This window comes from Wasmannia auropunctata, unplaced genomic scaffold, assembly GCF_000956235.1.
Source record: "Wasmannia auropunctata unplaced genomic scaffold, wasmannia.A_1.0 LD335976.1, whole genome shotgun sequence".
NCBI classification, from domain to species: Eukaryota; Metazoa; Arthropoda; class Insecta; order Hymenoptera; family Formicidae; genus Wasmannia; species Wasmannia auropunctata.
The window spans coordinates 522,314-543,042 of NW_012026914.1; the positions used below are offsets into that span (position 1 = coordinate 522,314).

General features: G+C 34.9%; 3 protein-coding genes across 8 annotated transcripts; 1 reads left to right on the top strand and 2 right to left on the bottom strand.

The window, feature by feature from the left end:
- Positions 1-18: 18 nt before the first annotated feature.
- Positions 19-2,507, bottom strand: LOC105454724 (putative hydroxypyruvate isomerase). Of its 2 annotated transcripts, none has more exons than XM_011697569.1 (6): positions 2,187-2,507; positions 1,784-2,004; positions 1,598-1,709; positions 1,313-1,485; positions 1,113-1,232; positions 19-885 (listed from the first exon to the last, which is right to left on the bottom strand). In XM_011697569.1, exons 2-6 carry the CDS (start codon positions 1,977-1,979, stop codon positions 698-700), a joined length of 789 nt encoding a protein of 262 aa, XP_011695871.1. In that variant the 5' UTR covers positions 1,980-2,004; positions 2,187-2,507; the 3' UTR covers positions 19-697. The 2 variants fall into 2 exon arrangements, with proteins under 2 accessions (XP_011695871.1, XP_011695873.1); XM_011697571.1 differs by having other exon boundaries at positions 1,784-2,000; positions 2,183-2,507.
- Positions 2,508-3,430: 923 nt separating this feature from the next.
- LOC105454726 (lipase 3-like) lies at positions 3,431-8,912 on the bottom strand. Of its 3 annotated transcripts, none has more exons than XM_011697575.1 (8): positions 8,827-8,912; positions 6,326-6,754; positions 5,661-5,988; positions 5,375-5,489; positions 4,682-4,928; positions 4,315-4,564; positions 3,871-4,013; positions 3,431-3,762 (listed from the first exon to the last, which is right to left on the bottom strand). In XM_011697575.1, exons 2-8 carry the CDS (start codon positions 6,491-6,493, stop codon positions 3,613-3,615), a joined length of 1,401 nt encoding a protein of 466 aa, XP_011695877.1. In that variant the 5' UTR covers positions 6,494-6,754; positions 8,827-8,912; the 3' UTR covers positions 3,431-3,612. The 3 variants fall into 3 exon arrangements, with proteins under 3 accessions (XP_011695877.1, XP_011695878.1, XP_011695879.1); XM_011697576.1 differs by lacking the exon at positions 8,827-8,912 and adding an exon at positions 8,652-8,727; XM_011697577.1 differs by lacking the exon at positions 8,827-8,912 and adding an exon at positions 8,342-8,637.
- A 31-nt stretch (positions 8,913-8,943) lies between these two features.
- LOC105454725 (ubiquitin carboxyl-terminal hydrolase 6-like) lies at positions 8,944-19,416 on the top strand. 3 transcript variants are annotated; one of them, XM_011697572.1, is made up of 13 exons: positions 8,944-9,145; positions 10,160-10,389; positions 10,865-11,067; positions 11,154-11,434; positions 11,523-11,790; positions 11,869-12,602; positions 12,953-13,225; positions 14,222-14,488; positions 15,124-15,432; positions 16,419-16,636; positions 17,076-17,192; positions 17,286-17,404; positions 17,946-19,386. In XM_011697572.1, exons 2-13 carry the CDS (start codon positions 10,184-10,186, stop codon positions 18,116-18,118), a joined length of 3,168 nt encoding a protein of 1,055 aa, XP_011695874.1. In that variant the 5' UTR covers positions 8,944-9,145; positions 10,160-10,183; the 3' UTR covers positions 18,119-19,386. The 3 variants fall into 3 exon arrangements, with proteins under 3 accessions (XP_011695874.1, XP_011695875.1, XP_011695876.1); XM_011697573.1 differs by lacking the exon at positions 8,944-9,145 and adding an exon at positions 9,392-9,540 and having other exon boundaries at positions 17,946-19,416; XM_011697574.1 differs by lacking the exons at positions 8,944-9,145; positions 10,160-10,389 and having other exon boundaries at positions 10,982-11,073; positions 17,946-19,416.
- The last annotated feature ends 1,313 nt before the right edge of the window (positions 19,417-20,729 follow it).

Here is a 20,729-nt window from a genome sequence, read left to right on the forward strand (position 1 = left end):
ATTAATTAGAGATTTATCTCGGTATCATTTGTATAATGTAGGATTTTATGACATAAAAGATGATACAAACATATATGAAAATTTCTATTTTAACTTTTTATTGTATGTAATAAGAATCATCCTATTATTTTTTGAAACATACTTTGACAGATACTTAATATCATTTTATTCTACATTGTACGGAATCTATGATTAAGTGCTGTCGATTTTTCAAATTTATACTGAAATATCAGTTGAATATAACATTATGCAGAATAATGACAATGCTTGTACTTATGAATATTTTTGTTATTTATGATTTATGTTAATTTTAAAGGACATCGATATTTTGACAAATTTAGAAAATATAAATTATGCACTTGGTTGTATAGTTTATTATAAATTTCAGGCACAAGAGCTTGTGTATATACTTATATTGAACTGCCATATTTTCTTACGTATACGTTTCTTAAGAAATTATTTATGTTTATAACTTGTGCGAAATATATGAGCGATATATGTATATGCGTAATCAATATTATGCGTAAGTTAATTAATTGAAAGCTAAGTTACATGCAAATTGTGAAACAATAATATTCACTTAGGTATGTTAATTATGTATTTCCTACATATTTCCATTAATGTGCAAAAATTTATATTAATAACAGATTTACTTATTCTAAATTACTTGTTAATTGAGAACCTAATATGAATCCATTTACAAAGTGTAACCATACTTTTTAATCCAATTTAATCCTTCCACTGTTAATGATTTCGGCCGATATTCCAAACCAACATAGCCAGTATAGCCATTTGTTTCCAATAAAGATAGGACATATTTATAATTAATCTCTCCTGGAGTATCTGGTTCATGTCTATCAGGAACTTGAGCTATTTGAATGTGACCTATAAAAATAATATACTGAATATATATTTGAATAATGTGAAAATGATAAGCTATATGGAAAAAGCTATATCAATTATACATGATTTATATTGAATTAACATAAATAAATAAAATATAATTCATAATGAATGGAAATTTTAAAACTATGATACATTACATTAAAATTACATTAAAAACTATATGCAAGGAGAATTTAAAAGTTAATATAATTAAAAATTATACTAACCTACATAAGATAAAAATTCTTGAATGCTTTTTGTTATATTACCACAACAATGTTGCAAATGAAAGATATCCATTAATAGTTTAAAGTGTGCATTGTTTATCTTTTTCACCAAATCTAAACCTGTGATAAAAAAATTGCTTTAATAATTCCATTACGAGAAAGTAAATTCAGATAATATGAATTTAATCTCATGTATATACCTTTTTGAAAATTATTCATGTAATAATTTGGTACACTATACTTATTAATTGGTTCAATGACAACAACAATGTCTTCTTTTTGGCACTTTTCGATAGCATACAATAGATTTTGTTCATAAACTATATCGTTAGCAGCAATAGGAGCTTCCACCTTTCCCGACATCACATGAATCCTGTAAAGAGTAAAATTCCTTATTATATAACAGAGTTTATTGTTAGAAGAATTAAATTAATTGTCAATCGAGTTTATGTGCTATGTTATTTATAATTGATGGATGTACTGACATTTTACAATCTAAAGCTTTTGCATATTCTATTGTTTTCTCGATGCTCTTCTTGAAATTTTCTTCTTCGCCTGGAATTGCAGCAAAGCCCAATTCTCCTTTTGTAACATCACCTGTTACAAAACAGTGTTGAAATGAAAACTATAACGAAATTACTTTTACAATACGTAGCACAAACACGACATACCTGTGAACACATTCAAAAGTACTTGGTCAACGTTAGCCTTCTTTTTGGCTGTGGCAACTTGCTGAACTGAGAAGCCAAATGGAAATCCACTTTCAACCGCTTTAAATCCAGCTTGCTTGGCCAGTTGATATCTGTCAATAATACTGGGAACCTCGGTAAACATGAAAGACAGATTACTAGCAAATTTTAAAGCCATGACAGTATATATAGTAATTATCTGCAACGAACGTTTTAATTAAGTGTAAGAAGTATGACACATGAAATGGATGTGAAATAAGCTTTCACAGTCAGTCACAGTTTTCATCGTTGAATTATATAATAATTCTTATCTATGATAAGAAAACTATAACCGAAAAAAATCTGTCACTAGAAGATAACTTTAAAATAAAGGCTACTCCCCTGCCCCGCCTATAGAAGGTAAAATATCTTTAAGTTGTAAATATCTTTAAGGTTATATTTCTTAGAAACAGATATTTTTATTTGGATTCATAGATTTTTTCGCCACGTTTACGTCTTCATTGTGAATATATGTTAAAAAAAAAAAACAGATTGAGATAAAAACTGACGCACGTGATACAACAGTTGATATCTGCACGTGTGACAGTTTACACACACATGCTTGACTTTCAAACTTTCCGGATACGTCTCTTATGTATTTCTTATATTCAAAGATAATTTTAATGATACGATGAGTTATTTAATTACTTTGCAACACTGTATTAAATACTTTTTTATTTTCTCTTTATCTTTTTTTAATAACGATCACACGTGACTAGTAAAGGAGAAAGAGAAAAGAGGGGGAAGACGAATTCGGGAGTCTGGACAAGATTGCTCCCCTCCTAAGAATTGTTTTTTTGTACTTTTTATCACATTTTCTTTCTGTTTCACCAATTCTTAGAAATACACAATTAAACTGATTAAACCCAAACTTTCACACTGCAGTCAGACACAATATATATATATATATATATATATATATATTTTATATAGTCTAAACTGTTTATTCTCTTGTTATATATATATATATCTTTCTACGTTATTTTATATTTAGCAAATGAAACAGCTAGTGTATGTGTGTAATATGTATGTACTACTCTTAGAAAAATAAAATTTATGAAACAATAATAAATGTCTACACACACACACACACACTCACACGTGCGCATGTGTGTGTGTACATATTAGGAATAAGAGGAAAAAAAATTTTCATTATACATATATTGAACAAAAGAAATAATCAATAAGCTCAGAGATTAATATCTTATAACAATGATAAAGAATTACTTCAAACAAAGCCGTTGTGAAAGTCAGTTTTATTGGAAATTTATGAGATTTTTTTTTACATGGTATATATTTGTCAATGTTAGGAATATATATCTTTCTATTTTTTTAATGCATGCTATGTCTTGGCGAACGATTAAATCTTAAACTTTGTGTCAATAAAGCAAAATATGTAAATTAATTTAAATCAATTCATTAATATTAATATATGTTTTCGCATATTTTACATATATTACACGATCTACCAAGATATTTTTTTCCAACATTTTAGTTTTTTGAAATAAAAATTAAGCTTTTCATCAAGTTTTAAAATACTAAATGCATTTTTTTAAACATATTTTTTACATATTTCAATATACACAAAAATATTAGACACAAAATATCTCTATTTTTGCAAATAGTCATAGTTTTTCTACATATATGATGTAATAATTTTTGTATTCACACATATATATATAGGACTTAATAACAAACGATATCCCTGAGTTGTTACGTGCAAATACAAAATTGATATTAAATAATTTTTTTTGCTAAAATATCACGATATATTAAAATTTCTTTAATACAGTCACGATACTGTTATACAAGATTGTCCTTGCGTCACGTCCCCAGAGATAGTCGATATGATTGAATTTTTCGTATGCTATTTTTTCGGTTTGTATAACATTTGGTAAGTTATCCGCTAGTTTTTGAACATCCTGAAACAATTAGGAAAAATTATAAAGTAAAAGACAAGACATATAATGATGATATATACAAAACGCAATGCAGCGTTAACAGATTCATCTTGTAGTAGTAGAACTTACAGTACGATGAGTAATAAAGTCATTTTCACTGTAAAAAATCGCCACAGGTACCTTTACTCTTTCAAGAGTATATTTAGGTGGTTGTGTAGATCCGTAGAGAATTAAATTTGCTTTAGTGCCATAATCATATTTCCGAAAAGATCCTGGAAAATAATTTTAGATTACATATAGGAGACGTCCTCGCATAAAAAATAACTTTTCTTATTTTCTAAACTAAAGAAGATGGGTAAAAAAATCTATTTATAAAAGAAATTACGTTTGGCAAGAGATATTTGATGTTATAATATATCTTTCGAATTTTACTTTTTTTAAATTATATTTAATCACTATATTAATCATATCTTTTTTAACAGATGTCTAGAATTTTATAGAATTTTTGGGTAAAATCGAAACTCTATTATAAATTTTGAGAATGGACTAAATTTACATTGTTAAATTACTTACCGGAGAGGATCAACTGGCTAAAATGAATAAGTTGTTTGACTGAAGCGCCTGCTGGGGAGTGTCCGAATATTAAAGGCAGCATTGATTTATCGAGTTGGTCGCTACCGAATCCGGCGATGAGATGAAACCAGCAATTACAGAAACCTTTTGTCAGCGTGCCAGGAGCGTTGTATACGAAGGTCCTCAATACACGACTTTGCCATTTATTGCGAGATAACCATTCGTGTGTGTTGCAAATGTAAGATCCCCACTGAAACACATTTACGGCAAATGATGTGGCATAATCTTGTCAAAAAAAATCAGGATATACATATATATATATATATATATATATATATATATATAACAACAAAATCAATGTAATTACATCTAGTACACTGTAGAAATGTACGACAAGCTTCAAAAGTGGACTTCTTTGATTCCCCAAAAATACTGCAGGTGCTAAACTTATCATTCCTTTGACCTTAGCGTTATATTCAGGTCTTTCACTCGCCATAACATAAAACGCGGCTGCGCCTTGACTGTGACCAACGTAATACAATTTGGAATGACCAGTTTTTTCTAAGATATAATCTATCGCCGCTGGTAAATCATAATATCCAATCTCGTGAAAACTATAACAGAAATATTTATTAATCGTTTTTATATAGATACAATGTAATTACTTCTAAGTAAAAATTGTATATTGGCTTGTATTTTTTTAGAATAAAATAGAAACTAGAGGAAATAAAGGCCAATAAAACGAGCAAACAAAGATGTTGCAATCTAATTATATAATTTTATTCGATAATATTAGAGCGGAACGTTTTTATTTTATATATAGTCCTATATAACTCACACAGAAAAACGTTACGTGTTCTCCGAATTAAATTAATATAATTGATTATAATTTGAAATTTTATAATTTGCGACTAAAGAATTAGACTTACAATTAGTAACGTTTCGCTTTAGTATTAGCGAGTAAAATTATATATTCATATTACTCGCTTTATTACCTCTAATTTCTATTTTATCGTAATTACCTCTCTTTACATTTTTATCATTTTAGTTGCTTGATTACCTGAAATTCCAAAACTCTTTATCTTTGATCGAGTAATATTTATGAGATTTGGAATAGGTGTTTCCACGAGTGTTTGTAAGCCAAACGTCGAATCCATTGTCGCAAAGAACATATGCTGCAAAAAGTTTTATGGACGTATTAATAGTCTAAAATATTTATAAATATTCTAATGATGTTAAAAGATTTTTTTAATATAAATGAAATAGACGACTGAAATAAGTAACAAAAATGCAAAGTACAAAAATTAAGAAAAAGAAAAAAAAATATATTATTTGATAGTATTAACCGAGGGCCTTGTCTGGTCCCAGGAGCACCCAATCCGCAGAACTGGATACGAGTCCGTGATTTATAATAACTGGTAATTTAGAGCTTGGACTGATGTGACATCCGTGGGTTTCTAAGACTCGATGACAATCAGTAGAAACCGATAAATTACGGTCTTCATTTTCATTGGCAATACCAGCCGTATTGGTCTTTATGATGGCGTCAACGTTTAATGACACTGATGGCACTCGATCGTTAGAAAGCACACGATGTACGGTTAAATAATAACCGTCTTCCGTGCAAATCTGATGGGTCTCAGCTGCGTAACCATGAGTTTCGATCAGTTCAGGCTATAATGAAATAATTACATTGAATAATTCCTTACATAATAAATGATTTCACGTTCCAGTTGCTTATCATTAAAAATTTTAAAATACCAAAATTTTAACATGTAATGCACATTTTTTTTTTTTAAAGAAGCACGTAATTGATTGATGGAAGCGCACGCGGGGGCGCGCGTTATTCCAAGAACTCAAGAACGCTCGGAGCGTTTAACAATGAATAAGAAGATAACGCGCGACTCGAGATGAGATTCCATTTTTATTCCCGTCCACTCGCGAATGTAAGCGTTAATATAATATGTTCGACGCATATATATGTGTATTATAATCGTCGATAGTATCTTACCGTTGTCATGTGGGCCTCGTCTTTGTCCTTACCCGTTGTCTTGCTCATACTGATGTCTGATACCAATGTCGGGCTATCAGCACGTACCGCTGCGTACCGCGCGAGCCGCGCGACAGCGTGAAGTTTGCGGGCGAAATTATTTTGCAGGAATCCGCGTCGTATACACATACACCGCCTATTTCTCCTATTTATCTCGCCTTTCTCTTTCTTCTCTCACTCTTTCTCTCTCGCGCACACTGCACTTCCTTCACGGCTCGCGCGACTGGAGTGGCTTACGAGAAAGTGACCCCCGTGTTAAATCGTCGACGCCGAGGAACGCCAGGGAAGGATCTCCGTTGCGCCTCGGCCGCGCGCTCGCGAGAGAAAAAATTGACTTGCTCAGGCGGTGAAAGGCATACACAGTTTTCTCGCTTCCTCTCGTGAAATCTTCTGAAATTGACGGCGTTGAATTATTAGAACGGGAGGTCCAGGGAGGGTCGCTTCATTTCGAAATATATAGAGGCGTCACGTTTATATAATTTCGAAAAAGCAGCGGAACGAATTAATTTACGCGCGCGCACGCGATTCGCGTGTACGTCCGACGTATATATGTATATCCCAACAGGTTCTTTATCTTTCCACCGACAACAGCAATTTAACTGCAGGCATGAGACGCGAGCAAGTTATATATGTATGTCACAGCAGGGCTCGGACATCGAGAGAAAGGAGCGGCAGGGATGGGAGAGAGGGGCGGATAAAAGATTCGGGTGAGAAGATTCGCCGGGCGAGACTTAGCTTGATTAAAATAAGCAAAGTATAATTTAGTAATTTAATTAGTACGTACAGTCGTGGACATATCGGTTGCGACACTTTTTTTTTTTTAATACACGGAGAGAATTTTTTTAAATTTACCCTGCAAATCCTGTTAATTGTGGGACAATATATAGTATTTAGGAAAATTTTACTGTGCACTACAATAAATTTGACAGTAGTAAAATATAGTAAAATTTATTGTAGTGCACAGTAAAATTTGCCTAAATACTATATTGTCCCACAATTAACATGATTTGCAGGATAAATTTAAAAAAAAATTCTCTTCGTGTAGGTTTCCAACAACACTATTTTGCAAATGCGAATCACGATTGGTGTACTGTCGGTTGTATTCTCTAAAGATATAGTACACCATCGTGATTCGCATTTGTAAAATATAATTGGTTTATACCTATAAAATATATATTACATACATTAAATATATACAATAATAAAAACCTATGAAAAAAATGTCGCAACCGATCATATGTACCACAGCTGTAAATGAATCACACATGCGATACTGCATTTAGTCTGTTTCCCCTGCAGGGAATGAGAAATTTATATAAATGTGTTCCTATTAATTATAATACATATAAGTGTCGAATATTTCAAAAGCCGAGTCTGCGCATAAAAGTCTGACGTGTAATATATATATATAATTGGCGCAACGACCGTGGACTTTGTATATGTATTTATTATACTTGTGGAGAAAAAAGTCAATTATTAGTTAGATGCGATCAGTTAAGAATTAATGTCGGCAAAAATATTGCGTATGCAAAAAAATAGATCGACTTATTTTCCTCATTAATTATATATAATTCTTGCAAATTAGAAAATATTTGTATCGAAAATTGTATTTATTTTGGAACAAAATAAAATTCTGTTTATTGTTATATGCAGTTATATACTTGAATAATCTTCTTTATGTTTATTGGAGATACTTATGGATTTATACACTCTTTGTGGGGATAAAAAAATAATTGGAAAGAGTGTAAATCCATGCCGAGTGTCTTTAAGAAATTAGAGGAATATTAATAAATTAGAAGATTATTCAAGTATGTAATTATAAATACACCGATTATAACCGCCCGATGCGCACGAAATATTATTGCGGTTGAAATGAATCAATTATTAGTGAGACTTGATTTCTCAGCATGTTGCTAATTAGCAAATTTTATATAAAACGTTCTGATTGTTTGATCCAGCGGAAAAAATTTCAAGCACCTGCAGTGTCGCTGTGATCAATTGCAAATGAGATGCAGCTAATTCAAAGCGAGCCGCGCTTCGTTCGAGAAAGTAGCAACACATAACACAGCTGATCAAATTTGCCATTTGGTCCTTTTCTTTTTTCTAGGCTTATACATTCCGAGATTGCTTTTGGAGAAAAATTTTACTGAAAAGCTATATTTGCGTTACATATTAAACTTAAAATATATAGGTTTTTAGTAAAATTTTCGTCGAAAGCAATGTTTTGGAATGTATAACCCTAGATCGTCTAGATTTATGTCAAACACAAACAAAAAGGAATCTTAACATTTTTTCCCAACCGCGCTTCCGTCCTTCCTCCCGGGCCAAATTATTTTCTTATTGTTACGGACGTCACGGTTTGCCCAGGTAATTTTTTGTAGTTTGTGGTTTCGATGCGTTGGCAAGTTTCATGACTCGAGTGGTGGTGCGCGCGCGCGTGCGCTCGGGCACTCCGAACTAACCTAACTTATTCGGCGCCGTCGTCGTCGTCGTCTCCCTTGGCTGGCTGGCTCGACTCCCTTCCACTAGTTCCACTTCTGCCGATATACTTACTGTTTGTCGTCAAGCGGGGGGCCGCCATGATCGTTTCGGCAGTGCTGTGCGGTGGACTCTCGCGATTCTTCGGCCGGGGGTAGGAAGGAAAACACGTCCATTTCCCGAGGCGCCGTAGACGGAGTCGCATATCCCGCGCGAATCACGCTGTGGTACCCGCTGTGTGCTGTGTGCGCTGCAATGGCGGTGTAGACGTCCTCGGAGCGCGGGGCTCGCTTATCTCACGGTGTAAGTAACTGGATCCCTCCCGGTCGCGCGATTCTTCCACGGTCTCCGGTCGCCGTGCGCGGGTACCCGTCCGTCGGGCGATTGGCATTGGCCAGCATTGGCGATGCCCGTCGACGTCGCGCGACCGCCGCGCGCGTGCAAGAGAAAAACGCGGCATCACGGTCGCGCGCGCTCGCGAGTCTCCCGCGAGACCCACGTTCGCTCCACCGCCCGAGCGCGCACCTTTCGAGAACTCCGCTCGCACTTCCATATTGAACATCCTCGCGCAATTTTGCGCGCGTATCAACGTCCGCTCGTCGTCGGAGAGAAAATTCGTGTCCCAACGACAATCGTGCGCTCGCCGTGCACGCGGCGCAACGCGCCCTGCGCTATCGCGCGAAATTGGGGCGTATCAGGTTAGGGGACGTTTCGGAATATGTGGTCGTCGTGCGACCGGAGGTGGTTGTGTTTGACAAAAATTTTCGTTTCCTCCTCTCATTCGTGGCCTTCCCGCGCGTGGACCGAGGGAGGAGGGCGAATCCGACGCGATCCGCGCGGATCGGCGGAGATGTGTCTTGCTAGTCGCGAGCTACGACGAGGCGACGTAATCCGATTGAAATTGCGGTACTGCTCTAACGCCGCGAAGCATTCCAACTTCCGTTAGAATGCTAATCTCTTTCTTGCCTCGTGCAACAGAATGCGCACGTTGTGTCTTTTTTCTTATCCTGTTTTTGGTAACATCAATCATTAAGAATTGCATTTAGCATGAATTTGCAAAAAATAATTAGCGCTTGTGTCATATATGTATGCGATTCAAGTGCGATTTAATTATCTTTACAAAGACTTCATTTAGAATCGCTTTCGTTTGTATTGAGTTGTTATAGTATATATATATATATATATATATATATATATATATATATATATGGATTTTTACGACATTAAAATAAATTTTTGTCAAAGTGACCAGAAAACGGAGTAAAACATTATTGTGTGACGAATAGTTAAGATTTGGAATTGTAATTATTGTTTTAGACTGCATTGTGGCTTGTTATCTGAATGGACAATAAGGTGGATGTCACGGAGGCTGAAAATATTTCAATGATTGGAACATCTGGAATTTTTCACTTGCCTGACGTACCAGAGATATCGGAGGCGTTAGAATCAACTGGTCTTAGCCCCTTGACTTCTTCCTTAGATCAAGCTCTCACGCTGCAAGAAGATAAAGCTCTTTCCGAAGTTAATATGGGCATTGAAGATACATGGTAAAGATATATTTTATCACTTCAGAATTATTTGTCTTATTGTATAACATCTTTATGAGATATGCAAGTACATAAATAATTTTTGGATACAATTATTTGTATACACGTGGCTGAGAGAGATATTTCGTGCACCAATAAAAATCGTGTGATTTAATGGAGGTTGTGTGTCGTCGTGACTAATCATCTAGTGACATGTCAAATTAGGCCGCTAATGATAATGAATGACGTGGCGGTTTGCTTTTATGACAATCTGACAGTTGTCTTTGTTGTAAAAATTTGATAAAAATAATATTTTATCCAAACAACTTTTAAAAATTTCTGCAAATGAAATCATGTATTGTAAATAATTTCTGATTTCTGATAAAATATGAAACTTATAAATTACATAGATTGATTTGAACAAACTGCGTGTGTCTTGTTTGTGCATGTCTGACTGCCTCCCCATCTTTAATTGTTCCCTGCGCAATCTTTCTAGGACTGAAGCAAACAGTTCAACATCAGACTATGCGATTCCTCTACCTCCACCGCCCGGATTAAATGATTTCACAGATATCGGTGCTGATCCTATTGGCGATTCTGGAACCGGCATAGAACACGGTCCGTTTCTGCCGCCCGGCACACCAGCGCTTAACAACATCTTTGCAGAGGCCGGAGATTCCCACGATGACTCGCCAATGGGTGAGTGTATGTAACGTAATGTCCGGAATATAAAACCGATGACGGTGCACGATATATTTTTAACCGATATCTATAAATACTTTCAGAGGTAGTTGTTCTGCCTGCAGGCGTGTGTGGACTTCGTAACTTGGGTAATACCTGCTTTATGGCAGCTGGATTGCAATGCCTGACTGCGACTCCTCCTGTCCTACGACATTTCTTGGATTTACAGCAAAGAGGAGAGAAACTGCCCCCACCTGGGTCATTAATGGCACACTTTAGTGTACTCCTTGGAAAAATGTGGTCCGGGAGATACAGCGTACTCAGACCAACAGAATTTAAACAAACTTTAGGTGCTTATCATTCACAATTCAAGGATTACAGGCAAGTAAGTGCGTGATCGTTAACATATCTGATTGATTATTCATTAATTATTATTAGGTATGAGATATTGTTGTATCGTATATGTTTAATAGCATGACTGTCAAGAATTTCTGGCGCTTTTGTTGGATTCCCTCCACGAACAAATGAATATGGCAAAGTGTGCCAAGAATTGTCAAGTTCCACTATCTACGACCACTGCCAATTCTTTTAATTCTATTGAAAACTCAAATGGAAAGACCCTTTCCCCTATCACTGCCACGGCTAACTCCAATTGTAATTCAGATCTTTTGGAAATGTACGAGTGTCTGTCACCAGAATGCCCAAATAGCCCCAATGTGACTGTGGCTGGCTCACCAAGAGGTAGGCAATTTATACAATGTAGAATTATGTCTTGTTGTATTTTGAATGTCATTTGTCATTGTTTTTTTTTTTTGCAAGAATTTGATTCGTCGATTGGAGAGCTCGATAGTATCACAAATTCACCGAGAGATTCGCCGTTAAATGGTGAAGATGACGAGGAGACGTTGGACTCGGATGAAACCATTGAGGCAAGATCAAGCACTTTTATTCACAACAAAGTGAACGAGGAAGGCGCAAATGAGGTTACGCCGACACGATCCCTGAGATTAGACACTTTGATCGAATTATCGAAAAGCGTGCCTCAGTACGGTGGCTTATACGATATTCACAAAGAGGCCAAGACGAGTAATGCCAACTTCTTAGTAACACAGCAGGAGTGTAATAACGAAATTCATTACGACTCGCAGAAGTTTCCCAAGGATAATGTCCGCAGGATGCCGTTAGATAATTCGAATCTTATGGAGAATCATGATTTTGATAATAAGAGCGTTAGTATCAAACGCATAAAAGAGGTGAATGTCCAGAAAGTCAACGGTAGCCTTGATCCCGCGTCGACCGGTTCTGACATCGAATACGATAGCGGTCTGGAAAAGTGCAACGTGAAACGCATGAGATTAGACGATCAGGAGAAGAATCACAAGCATGACGGTCTTAGCGGTGAAAGTATCCAATGCTCGCGGATTCTGCAGAATTATGGAAACGGCGCTATCGCCGCGCAGGATGAGCTTGAGGCGGATAAACACTGGGCGAAGCACTTGCGATCCAATAGGAGTATCATTGTTGACACATTTCAAGGCCAATTTAAGAGCACGGTAAGAATCTTTTGGAGCTAATATATATTGTTTGTTTATGTGGAGATTATATGTTGGAGTTGATACCACGGATTATCGGTATTTACTGTAAAAATCTCCTATATTAAATCATAGTAGACTTTCCATCTTGCCTTGAAAAAAATAGGAGGCAAGTTTCATACTACTTTTACAATTATTGTAATTTTCTACATAATTATGTATATACATTTTTTTTACAAAAGTTTTTTCAAATTAATTGATATCTCAATTAATTTTGGATAAATTTTTCTATTTATTTATAATTATTTATAATTTGCGATAGTTTTTTTTTAAAACACTGATGCAATATTTATGATTCAAATATTTTGTAGGTCGTGTGTTCGGTTTGTAACCACGTTTCTGTTACATATGAACCTTTTATGTATTTATCGGTACCGCTACCTCATGCTATGGAGAGGCAATTAAATGTCACTTATGTTCCTGCAAACGGTGACCAACCTATGAGGTGTGTTATTTCTTTGAATAAGCAGTCTCGAATTGGGAAATTGAAAGAGGAGTTGTTAAAAACGCTTGGCAAAGAAGATATTTCGGTGACGAATATTGCACTCGCGGAGGTGTTAGAGAATCACATAGCGAAGATTCTGGTAGGTACGAACAAATATGCTTGTTTTCTTACATTATTAAAATATGAACTTATTTTAATAAAGGTTTTTTTGTTGTTAATGATCCTTTCTAGTGATTATTCTCTTGTGCTTTGTAAATATATTTAATAAAAATGTGTCATATAAATCACAATACTAACGATAAATTAATCAGTGATTTTGTTTAATTTGTGCATTTGTATATGTATATAAAAGTCTCAGTAGCAACGCTATTTTATAAGCATTATCGATAACCTTTAGAAAATATGATTTTAAATTATACAAAGATTGATTTGCGCGCGTGTTTAAAGAAACATGTTTAAAGAAATCTAAATAAAGATAGTCAAGCCAGTACAGCTATAAATAGGCTTGTTACAAGCAACAGTCAACAGTCAACACTTGTATATTGAAGAGTAAGGGCAAGGGTGGAAATTCCAATGTTCGCGACACTGGGATACACTGTATCATAGGCACGGACGTCTGTGTTTACCGGCTCGTATTGGTCTGTGACTATCCTTATTTAAATTATAATTCTGGTAAGAACGAATAAATACAATATAGGTTTATAATTATTGCTTCGCACAGTTTCGAGCTTTATACAAACCGAGATATAACACGCTGTTAAGAAATAATTGGAGAGTTAAGAAGGTGGTATGTCGATTAGGCTCGATTATCGCCGATACTACCCTCCTAAAGAAATTCTGTGGAAGAACATTCTCGTAACGTGAAAATATAGTTACGGGGCTACATTTCATCGTACAGACTCACCACAATTCTTCTCTTTTTTCTCTATCTGTATCTCTTTTCTCTTCTCTCTCTTCTCTTTTTTTTTTTGTTATAATTTCACCAACGCTGCCGGTTTCTTACCGTTGTTGCTTTTTGACTATATTATTTTCCCCTTGCACCGTAGGTTTCGGGAATTACTTGCTTGCTGTAGCTTATCGTACTTAGGCGGAAACATCACTCTGTTGGAATCTACATCAAGGTTTTAAATTTAAGGATGACAATACTCTCTTGAGACACGTCAATGATACGAATCGATCGATATACGCCTTTGAACTCACGGAACCTCCCGATGCGTACACTTCAGTGTCGGATGGCGGTGGGGACCGTCCAACGGAGGTGGATTCTTGCCAAAGATGTACAATCACAGGCGAGGAAGTGCCGTGCATGGTGTGCATGATATGTCTCGAGGAATTGGATGGCGATTTGAAGAGGCATAGCGGAAATAGCTGTAACTTCATCATGTGCGATCCGTGTATCGAGGTGAGAGTTTATCATGTTGTTTAAGTGTAACAGAAGAAAATATTTTTTAAATAAGATTTCTGTATTTATATGTTATAAAATTATATTTATAAAATTTTAACGTTATAAAATTAGAGGTATAAAATTAGGGTCATATCCTTATATTTTATCGTGTGCTTTCTATCGCATTTGATTACAATTGCAATCATCCCAATGATGAGAGATGGCAGTGTCAATCTAGTGGGAGGGGTGTACAAACGAGGCATACATTGTCATTATTTTCACCTCGGGAAGGTCTGAGATAAGATTGTTAAACGTTCTAGCCGGACGGCATCGTAATGATGCGTACGAGAACCAGAAATAGCTTCGTGTTCTCCAAAATGCCGGAGACGCTTTTTTTTTTAAAGCAGAGGCGACTGGAAACGCGAAGGTGGAAGCTCGTATAATCCGCATGTTTAGTTTAATCCACCAGCCAGGTAGTCATACCTGGAACTCAATTCAGACTAATCTGATGCTGCCGTTGCTGAGGGCTCTTATTACTATTTCAATCAAATTTTGCCGTGTTTTAACAAGAAACAAAGTTATCATATACAAAATCGTTGCGCAAATTAAAATCATTTCAAGCAAAGCCCAAGTTTTTGTGTATTACTTCACAGAATTATTTCAAGAATCAAACGGAGCCGCAAATGTGTCCGGTGTGTTCCACGTACATGACAGCATCGTCGTTTACGAAGATAGATCAAACTGGTCGACCCAGGCCCACTGTACGTATTCTGAACGTACCTTTGGTATTGAGGCACGATACGACAAACGAGACGACAAACAACCGCAAAAGCACAAAGCTTTTCGGCTATCCGCACTTGATACGACTCCCGTCAAGAGTAAACGCACGGGATTTATATGACATCATCAAGAGAAATGTGCCACATGAAGGAGACTACACGATTCATTTCGTTGATGGACAGGTAGATGGAGATCAGATTCAATATAAAAGATATATCATATTAATCTTAAAAGAAATTATTTGTGTAATGCTTCGTGTATAATTGATTGTCACAATCAGGATATATAACTAAAATAATTAAATTATATATCATGTAAAAATATACATTGTTAATGAAATAATTACATAGTTTTTCAAAACAAAAATCAAAATGACATAGCTATTAGTACATTCCAAAATTTTAACTGACTTTAAGGGGCCACCCCTGAGATCTCAAAATGATACCTAAGTTTGGGATTTTTTGTGGGTAAATAGGTAACTTGATTTAAAAGCTGTTTAGACGACATTGTACATATATAAGAAATTAAAACAAATATTTTATTTTTTTTTAATGTATAAAATGGCGGTGCACTAGCTTACTTGCGAAATCCCTTTTTTCTGTTTTTTCAAATTGGTGTACAGGATTCCAGGCACATGGTTTGATCTGGAACAAAATACAAAGAATTTTCATTATCTACATATTAAAGACTATAGAAGCTGTCTCTTATACACATATTGATTTTTCTCGAAATGGCAGCTATTTTTACGAAAAGTTCGTATTTTTGTCAATACAAGTCTTTCGTAAAATAGTTGCCATTTTGAGAAAAATCAATATTTTGAAAAATCCCTACGTACTCCTTTAGTCTTTAATATGTAGATAATGAAAATTCTTTGTGTTTTGTTCAAGGTCAAACCGTGTGCCTGGAATCCTGTACACTGATATAAAAAAATGAATTCCGCAAGTGTAGGCCAGTGCGCCGTCATTTTGGACATAAAAAAATTTTTTTAAATATTTTTTTTGTTTCTTATATATGTACAATAATATCCTCTAAGCAGATTTTAAATAAAGTTTTATCCATTTACCCACAAAAAAATCCCAAACTTAAGGTATCATTTTAAAACCTCAGGGATGGTCCCTTAAAAATAAATTATTAAATATATTAATATATAAAAAAATTGTTTTTATAGGGTCACCATTGTTCACGATGCATGTATACAGCGCATTGTACTGGGTGTAGTGTACCTGATACAGGAATGGTTGCACTACAGAACGGTGATACGCTTGCGGTTCGTTATACTGAATATGTTCCTAAGATCCTGCATCCCATCGATCACGTCAGCGTCAGTAAGCAACGGCCGCACCATCCACTGTCTCTTTATGATTGCCTTCAAGCATTTAGTCAGAGGTAATTGATTTTTATGAATTGTTTTTTTATCTTTGCTAGTAGAAGTTCACTCTTGAGTGACATAAATAAATATACTACTTTATATACATGTGGCAATTGCATCGCCACTTCTGCTGCGATAAGTAAACACTATTCCGCGTCGATAGAATTCGCGAAAAATATGTACGTATTAATGCTGACGGGTTTGCGGACTTGCTCAGCTGTTTGGTAACAAAAAACGAAAATATAGAGAGAGATAAACAGAGACAAACACACGAGAAAGGTCAGTTGGCGAGCAGGTTCGCGGCTCCTGTAGCGTTAGTATTTATTCCTCGCGAAGTCTCTCGACGCGGAATAATTTTCGTTTATTGTAGCTGAAGTAGGTTAGATGCAATCGTCACACTGTTAATTTTATTGCTGATATTATGTACATGTTTTATATAATTTTAACTTTTTTTAGCGAAACTTTAGACGAACATAATCCTTGGTTTTGTCCGAAATGTGAATGTAACCAGTGTGCCACAAAAACGCTTACGGTACATCGATATCCCAAGTTCCTTATTGTATATCTTAAACGGTATGTAATATTCATTGTGCATCACGAAAATACTTTACAAAATGTCTTACAAAATGGATAGCTTATACTAATTATTATTTTTTTTTATTGCAGATTTGTGTTTTATGAATGCGCGAGTGTAAAGCTAGATGACAAGGTCACATTCCCTTTGGTGGGTCTAAGTGTAGGACGCCACCTTTATGATCTCTATGCCTGCGTATGCCACTTTGGAGGTGTGTATGTTTATCAAAATTTTAAAAGTGATAAATTTTCCTTTTAAATTTTGTTATATTAAAAAGTATTTATTATAAGAATGTCGGAAATAGAGTTTTATTACGTGTACGTTTTCAAGATGTCTATAGAAAAGATTGTTGCCGTTATCGATATAAGAGCAGCAATACTGTGTGATATAATAATTGAACAAATTATATTATCTTATTGGCATATTGTTTTATATTTGTATTTTTCTAAAACAAATTTTTAAACATTTTTAAATGGCTGATACTTTGCGTGCTTTTTATGTTTAAAATTAAATATCTTTCCAAAAATAATTGAGCCATATTTAGAGATACATAAAGTTGTTACGCATTATATTATCTTATTAGCATATTGTTTTATACTTGTATTTTTCTAAAACAAATTTTTAAACATTTTTAAATGGCTGATACTTTGCGTGCTTTTTATGTTTAAAATTAAATATCTTTCCAAAAATAATTTGAATCATATTTAGAGATACATAAAGTTGTTTTTGTCACATGTCAAATAAAATTTCAGGCGTGTCCGCGGGCCATTATACGGCGTATGCGAAGAATCCTCGCACGGACGTGTGGTATTATTATAACGATGAGATCACGAGCAGGCAGAAGCCACAAGACGAGGATTTTAGCAATGCATACATATTGTTTTATAGTCGACAAGGGACCAACTTGAAACCGTGCAATATATAACAAGTGGTGTATTTATCTTGGTAGCCGGTAGAACAAGTCGAGTCGGTCGAAGAAGGAACGGGGCTGGTGGCAGCAAAAGAATGGAGTGTGGCAAAAGGGGGATTGATATTTGCGTTCTTCCACGTGATATACACTGCGAAAGATTTATTCGCATACTTTATACGTTTGCAACTCTTTCTTTATCCATTTTGTTGCGCTTCTGTCTCCCCCGCGCATCCATCTCCCTCTCTCTCCTGCCTCTGCTAGGGTTATCTTTTTAAAAGTGTAACGGAGAGCGTGCTCTTCGTACACGCACCAATTTGCGTTCAATTACGTGAAACATTGATAGCTGTGTGCGTTTCCTTCGTGCGATTTGTTATGCAATTTCTTGACGGAGGATAACCGTTTCTTCGCAATCGGTAGCTTTGCCGGTAGCGTTTGCGTTAGCGCAACTTGGGCCTGACCTATTTCGCGAATATCGAAAGAACTGAGCATATTTGTACTGAGCATATATTGTAAACGTATGTCGAATTTGTACAGTAGACGGTTAAATGTAGAACTCGAGGATTCTAAACACGTAATTTATTAGTGAATAAAAAGGTGGACGTGTCGTACTTGAAATCAAACTTGAAATCATCACTCACCAAAGGCGGGACATCACGCTTCGCCGTGCTTTCTTCTTTATCTGAGCAGAGGAGCGGGAGGATATACGCTTATCAATAACAAAGTGTCGCGCTTATCCGATATTCCTTCGTTATCCAAGTGAAAGAACAAGAGGATTGTAAAGCGAAACAGAATATACACATTTTATGAAACACAATTACGTTCATGGATTATTTATTAAATTAGTTGTGTATATGTATATATGTATATATATTTATATATTTATATATATATACATATATAGCAATTTTTATTACAAAGACACTAATCGCAGTTCAACATACGCTCGTATTAGCACAGCATCGGTGTAATACTGATGTTTCACGCACATTTTAAAATTGCTATAAATTGTTATAACACGCTACATTGTAACTTGACGCGTATGCGTAATTAGAAATCGGTTCTTAAATATTTCTGTTTGCTGCAAAACCGATTCTCGAGGTTTCTCGAGACTTTCTGTAGTATAAAAAAATGCTATTGCCGTTGCGCGCTAATGATTTCCCCCGAATCTAGCAGTTTCGGCCTTTTCACTCTCTTGTAACAAATTTATTTGGGTGCACTAATATAGCGCATACTAAGATCCACATTACATAATCTTACCAAAATACATATGAAATATCCAGAAATCATGAAAATACAAGTTTTTATTTAGTATACTGCCAATTTTCCTGCTATTTTTTTATTCGTAAATGTTTGGACATCATGCATTGGCGCCTTGACATTACGACACAGTGATGTCTATATTGTTGACTCAACGAAATCTGTAGTTGACTAATATTGTGTAAATCGACAATCGATAATACAGAGTAATTTAATAATCGCGGGCAGAATTTAATATCTTTCCAATCGGTAATGTAGATCATATTAATAATTATAGATTTTGTAGAGTTTAATTATGTAAAGTAAAAAAAATACATATTGCTGCTGAAGCAATTGAAGCTGGAAAACAAGCACAATAATTCTTTTTTTGAATCTAAATAAAAGACATGAAAATGTTTCTTTAATCATTGCAATCATCTTGTCGAACGATATGATTAATTTTTTACGCTAAGCGCGATTTGCTACGCATACGCTTTTCTTTGCCAATTTATGCGCAGTAATACATTCAGCTGAATTCGGTATTCTCTTGTAGGGTAGGTGTATCAGCGAATGATCTTGTAACACTAAATAACCACATTATATTTCATTATTTTCGTGGTTATATAAAATGTGTGTAATCTAGATATATTTTTTTCTAAAACCGAGAATGTGATAATGTTAATCATTGTGTACAGTTATATAATAATTATTATACAGTTATGAAGATTAAAGTTATTTACTCTAACAGTTTATTCCACTTTCGTTATTATAATCTCAAATAGTCAATTTTTTATGCTATATGTTTTAATACTTGAAATTCTAAACTGTTTTATACGAGACCTAAGGGATAATTGAATATTAAACAATTTGTACTTATAGGAAAAGAAAACTTTACATAATTTATAATAGAATATATTGAATTTCCTCTCTTAAACGGCCATTCTCACTGGTGCATCTGCCCCACTCAACATACGTACTTATGCTACAATTAATAGTAGCTTGCTTACACTTCGATCTTTAGATTATGTTTACGTTATGTATAGCTTAATATTATTTTCTTTGTTCCTCTATTATGGCCGTTCCTTTATGGTTTACGTTTTTCATTGCTCGTTATTCTCACGCATTCTCGATGTTACGACGAATATATCTCTTCATCTTCTCTAGATAAGCATTCTTAATATGTATCAATATCGTATTTAGGTCAAGGACTGAAATTGATTGGTTGAATTGGTTGAATTTTTTTAATCAAGAAAATAATTTTCAAATATCTGTGAAATCTGTTTTGATCTGGAATACATTGATTTAAATTTCTGGCATTGTGACTGTTTGCCGATTAAAGATTACAGCAACGGTAATTCGTAAACAATATTTGACAATTTGGCAGTTGACA

Excerpts from the sequence above, each read along its gene's own strand:
- LOC105454724 (XM_011697569.1), bottom strand. The coding sequence starts at position 1,979 with ATGGCTTTAAAATTTGCTAGTAATCTGTCTTTCATGTTTACCGAGGTT. Across the intron at positions 1,486-1,597 it reads AAAGCTTTAGATTGTAAAAT|GATTCATGTGATGTCGGGAA; the intron begins GTCAGTACATCC and ends TACTCTTTACAG. Across the intron at positions 886-1,112 it reads AGAATTTTTATCTTATGTAG|GTCACATTCAAATAGCTCAA; the intron begins GTTAGTATAATT and ends TTATTTTTATAG.
- LOC105454725 (XM_011697572.1), top strand. The coding sequence starts at position 10,184 with ATGGACAATAAGGTGGATGTCACGGAGGCTGAAAATATTTCAATGATT. Across the intron at positions 11,068-11,153 it reads CCACGATGACTCGCCAATGG|AGGTAGTTGTTCTGCCTGCA; the intron begins GTGAGTGTATGT and ends AAATACTTTCAG. Across the intron at positions 11,435-11,522 it reads AATTCAAGGATTACAGGCAA|CATGACTGTCAAGAATTTCT; the intron begins GTAAGTGCGTGA and ends TATGTTTAATAG.
- LOC105454726 (XM_011697575.1), bottom strand. The coding sequence starts at position 6,493 with ATGTGTATACGACGCGGATTCCTGCAAAATAATTTCGCCCGCAAACTT. Across the intron at positions 5,989-6,325 it reads ACGAGGCCCACATGACAACG|CCTGAACTGATCGAAACTCA; the intron begins GTAAGATACTAT and ends ATTTCATTATAG. Across the intron at positions 4,929-5,374 it reads AAAGAGTTTTGGAATTTCAG|TTTTCACGAGATTGGATATT; the intron begins GTAATCAAGCAA and ends TTTCTGTTATAG.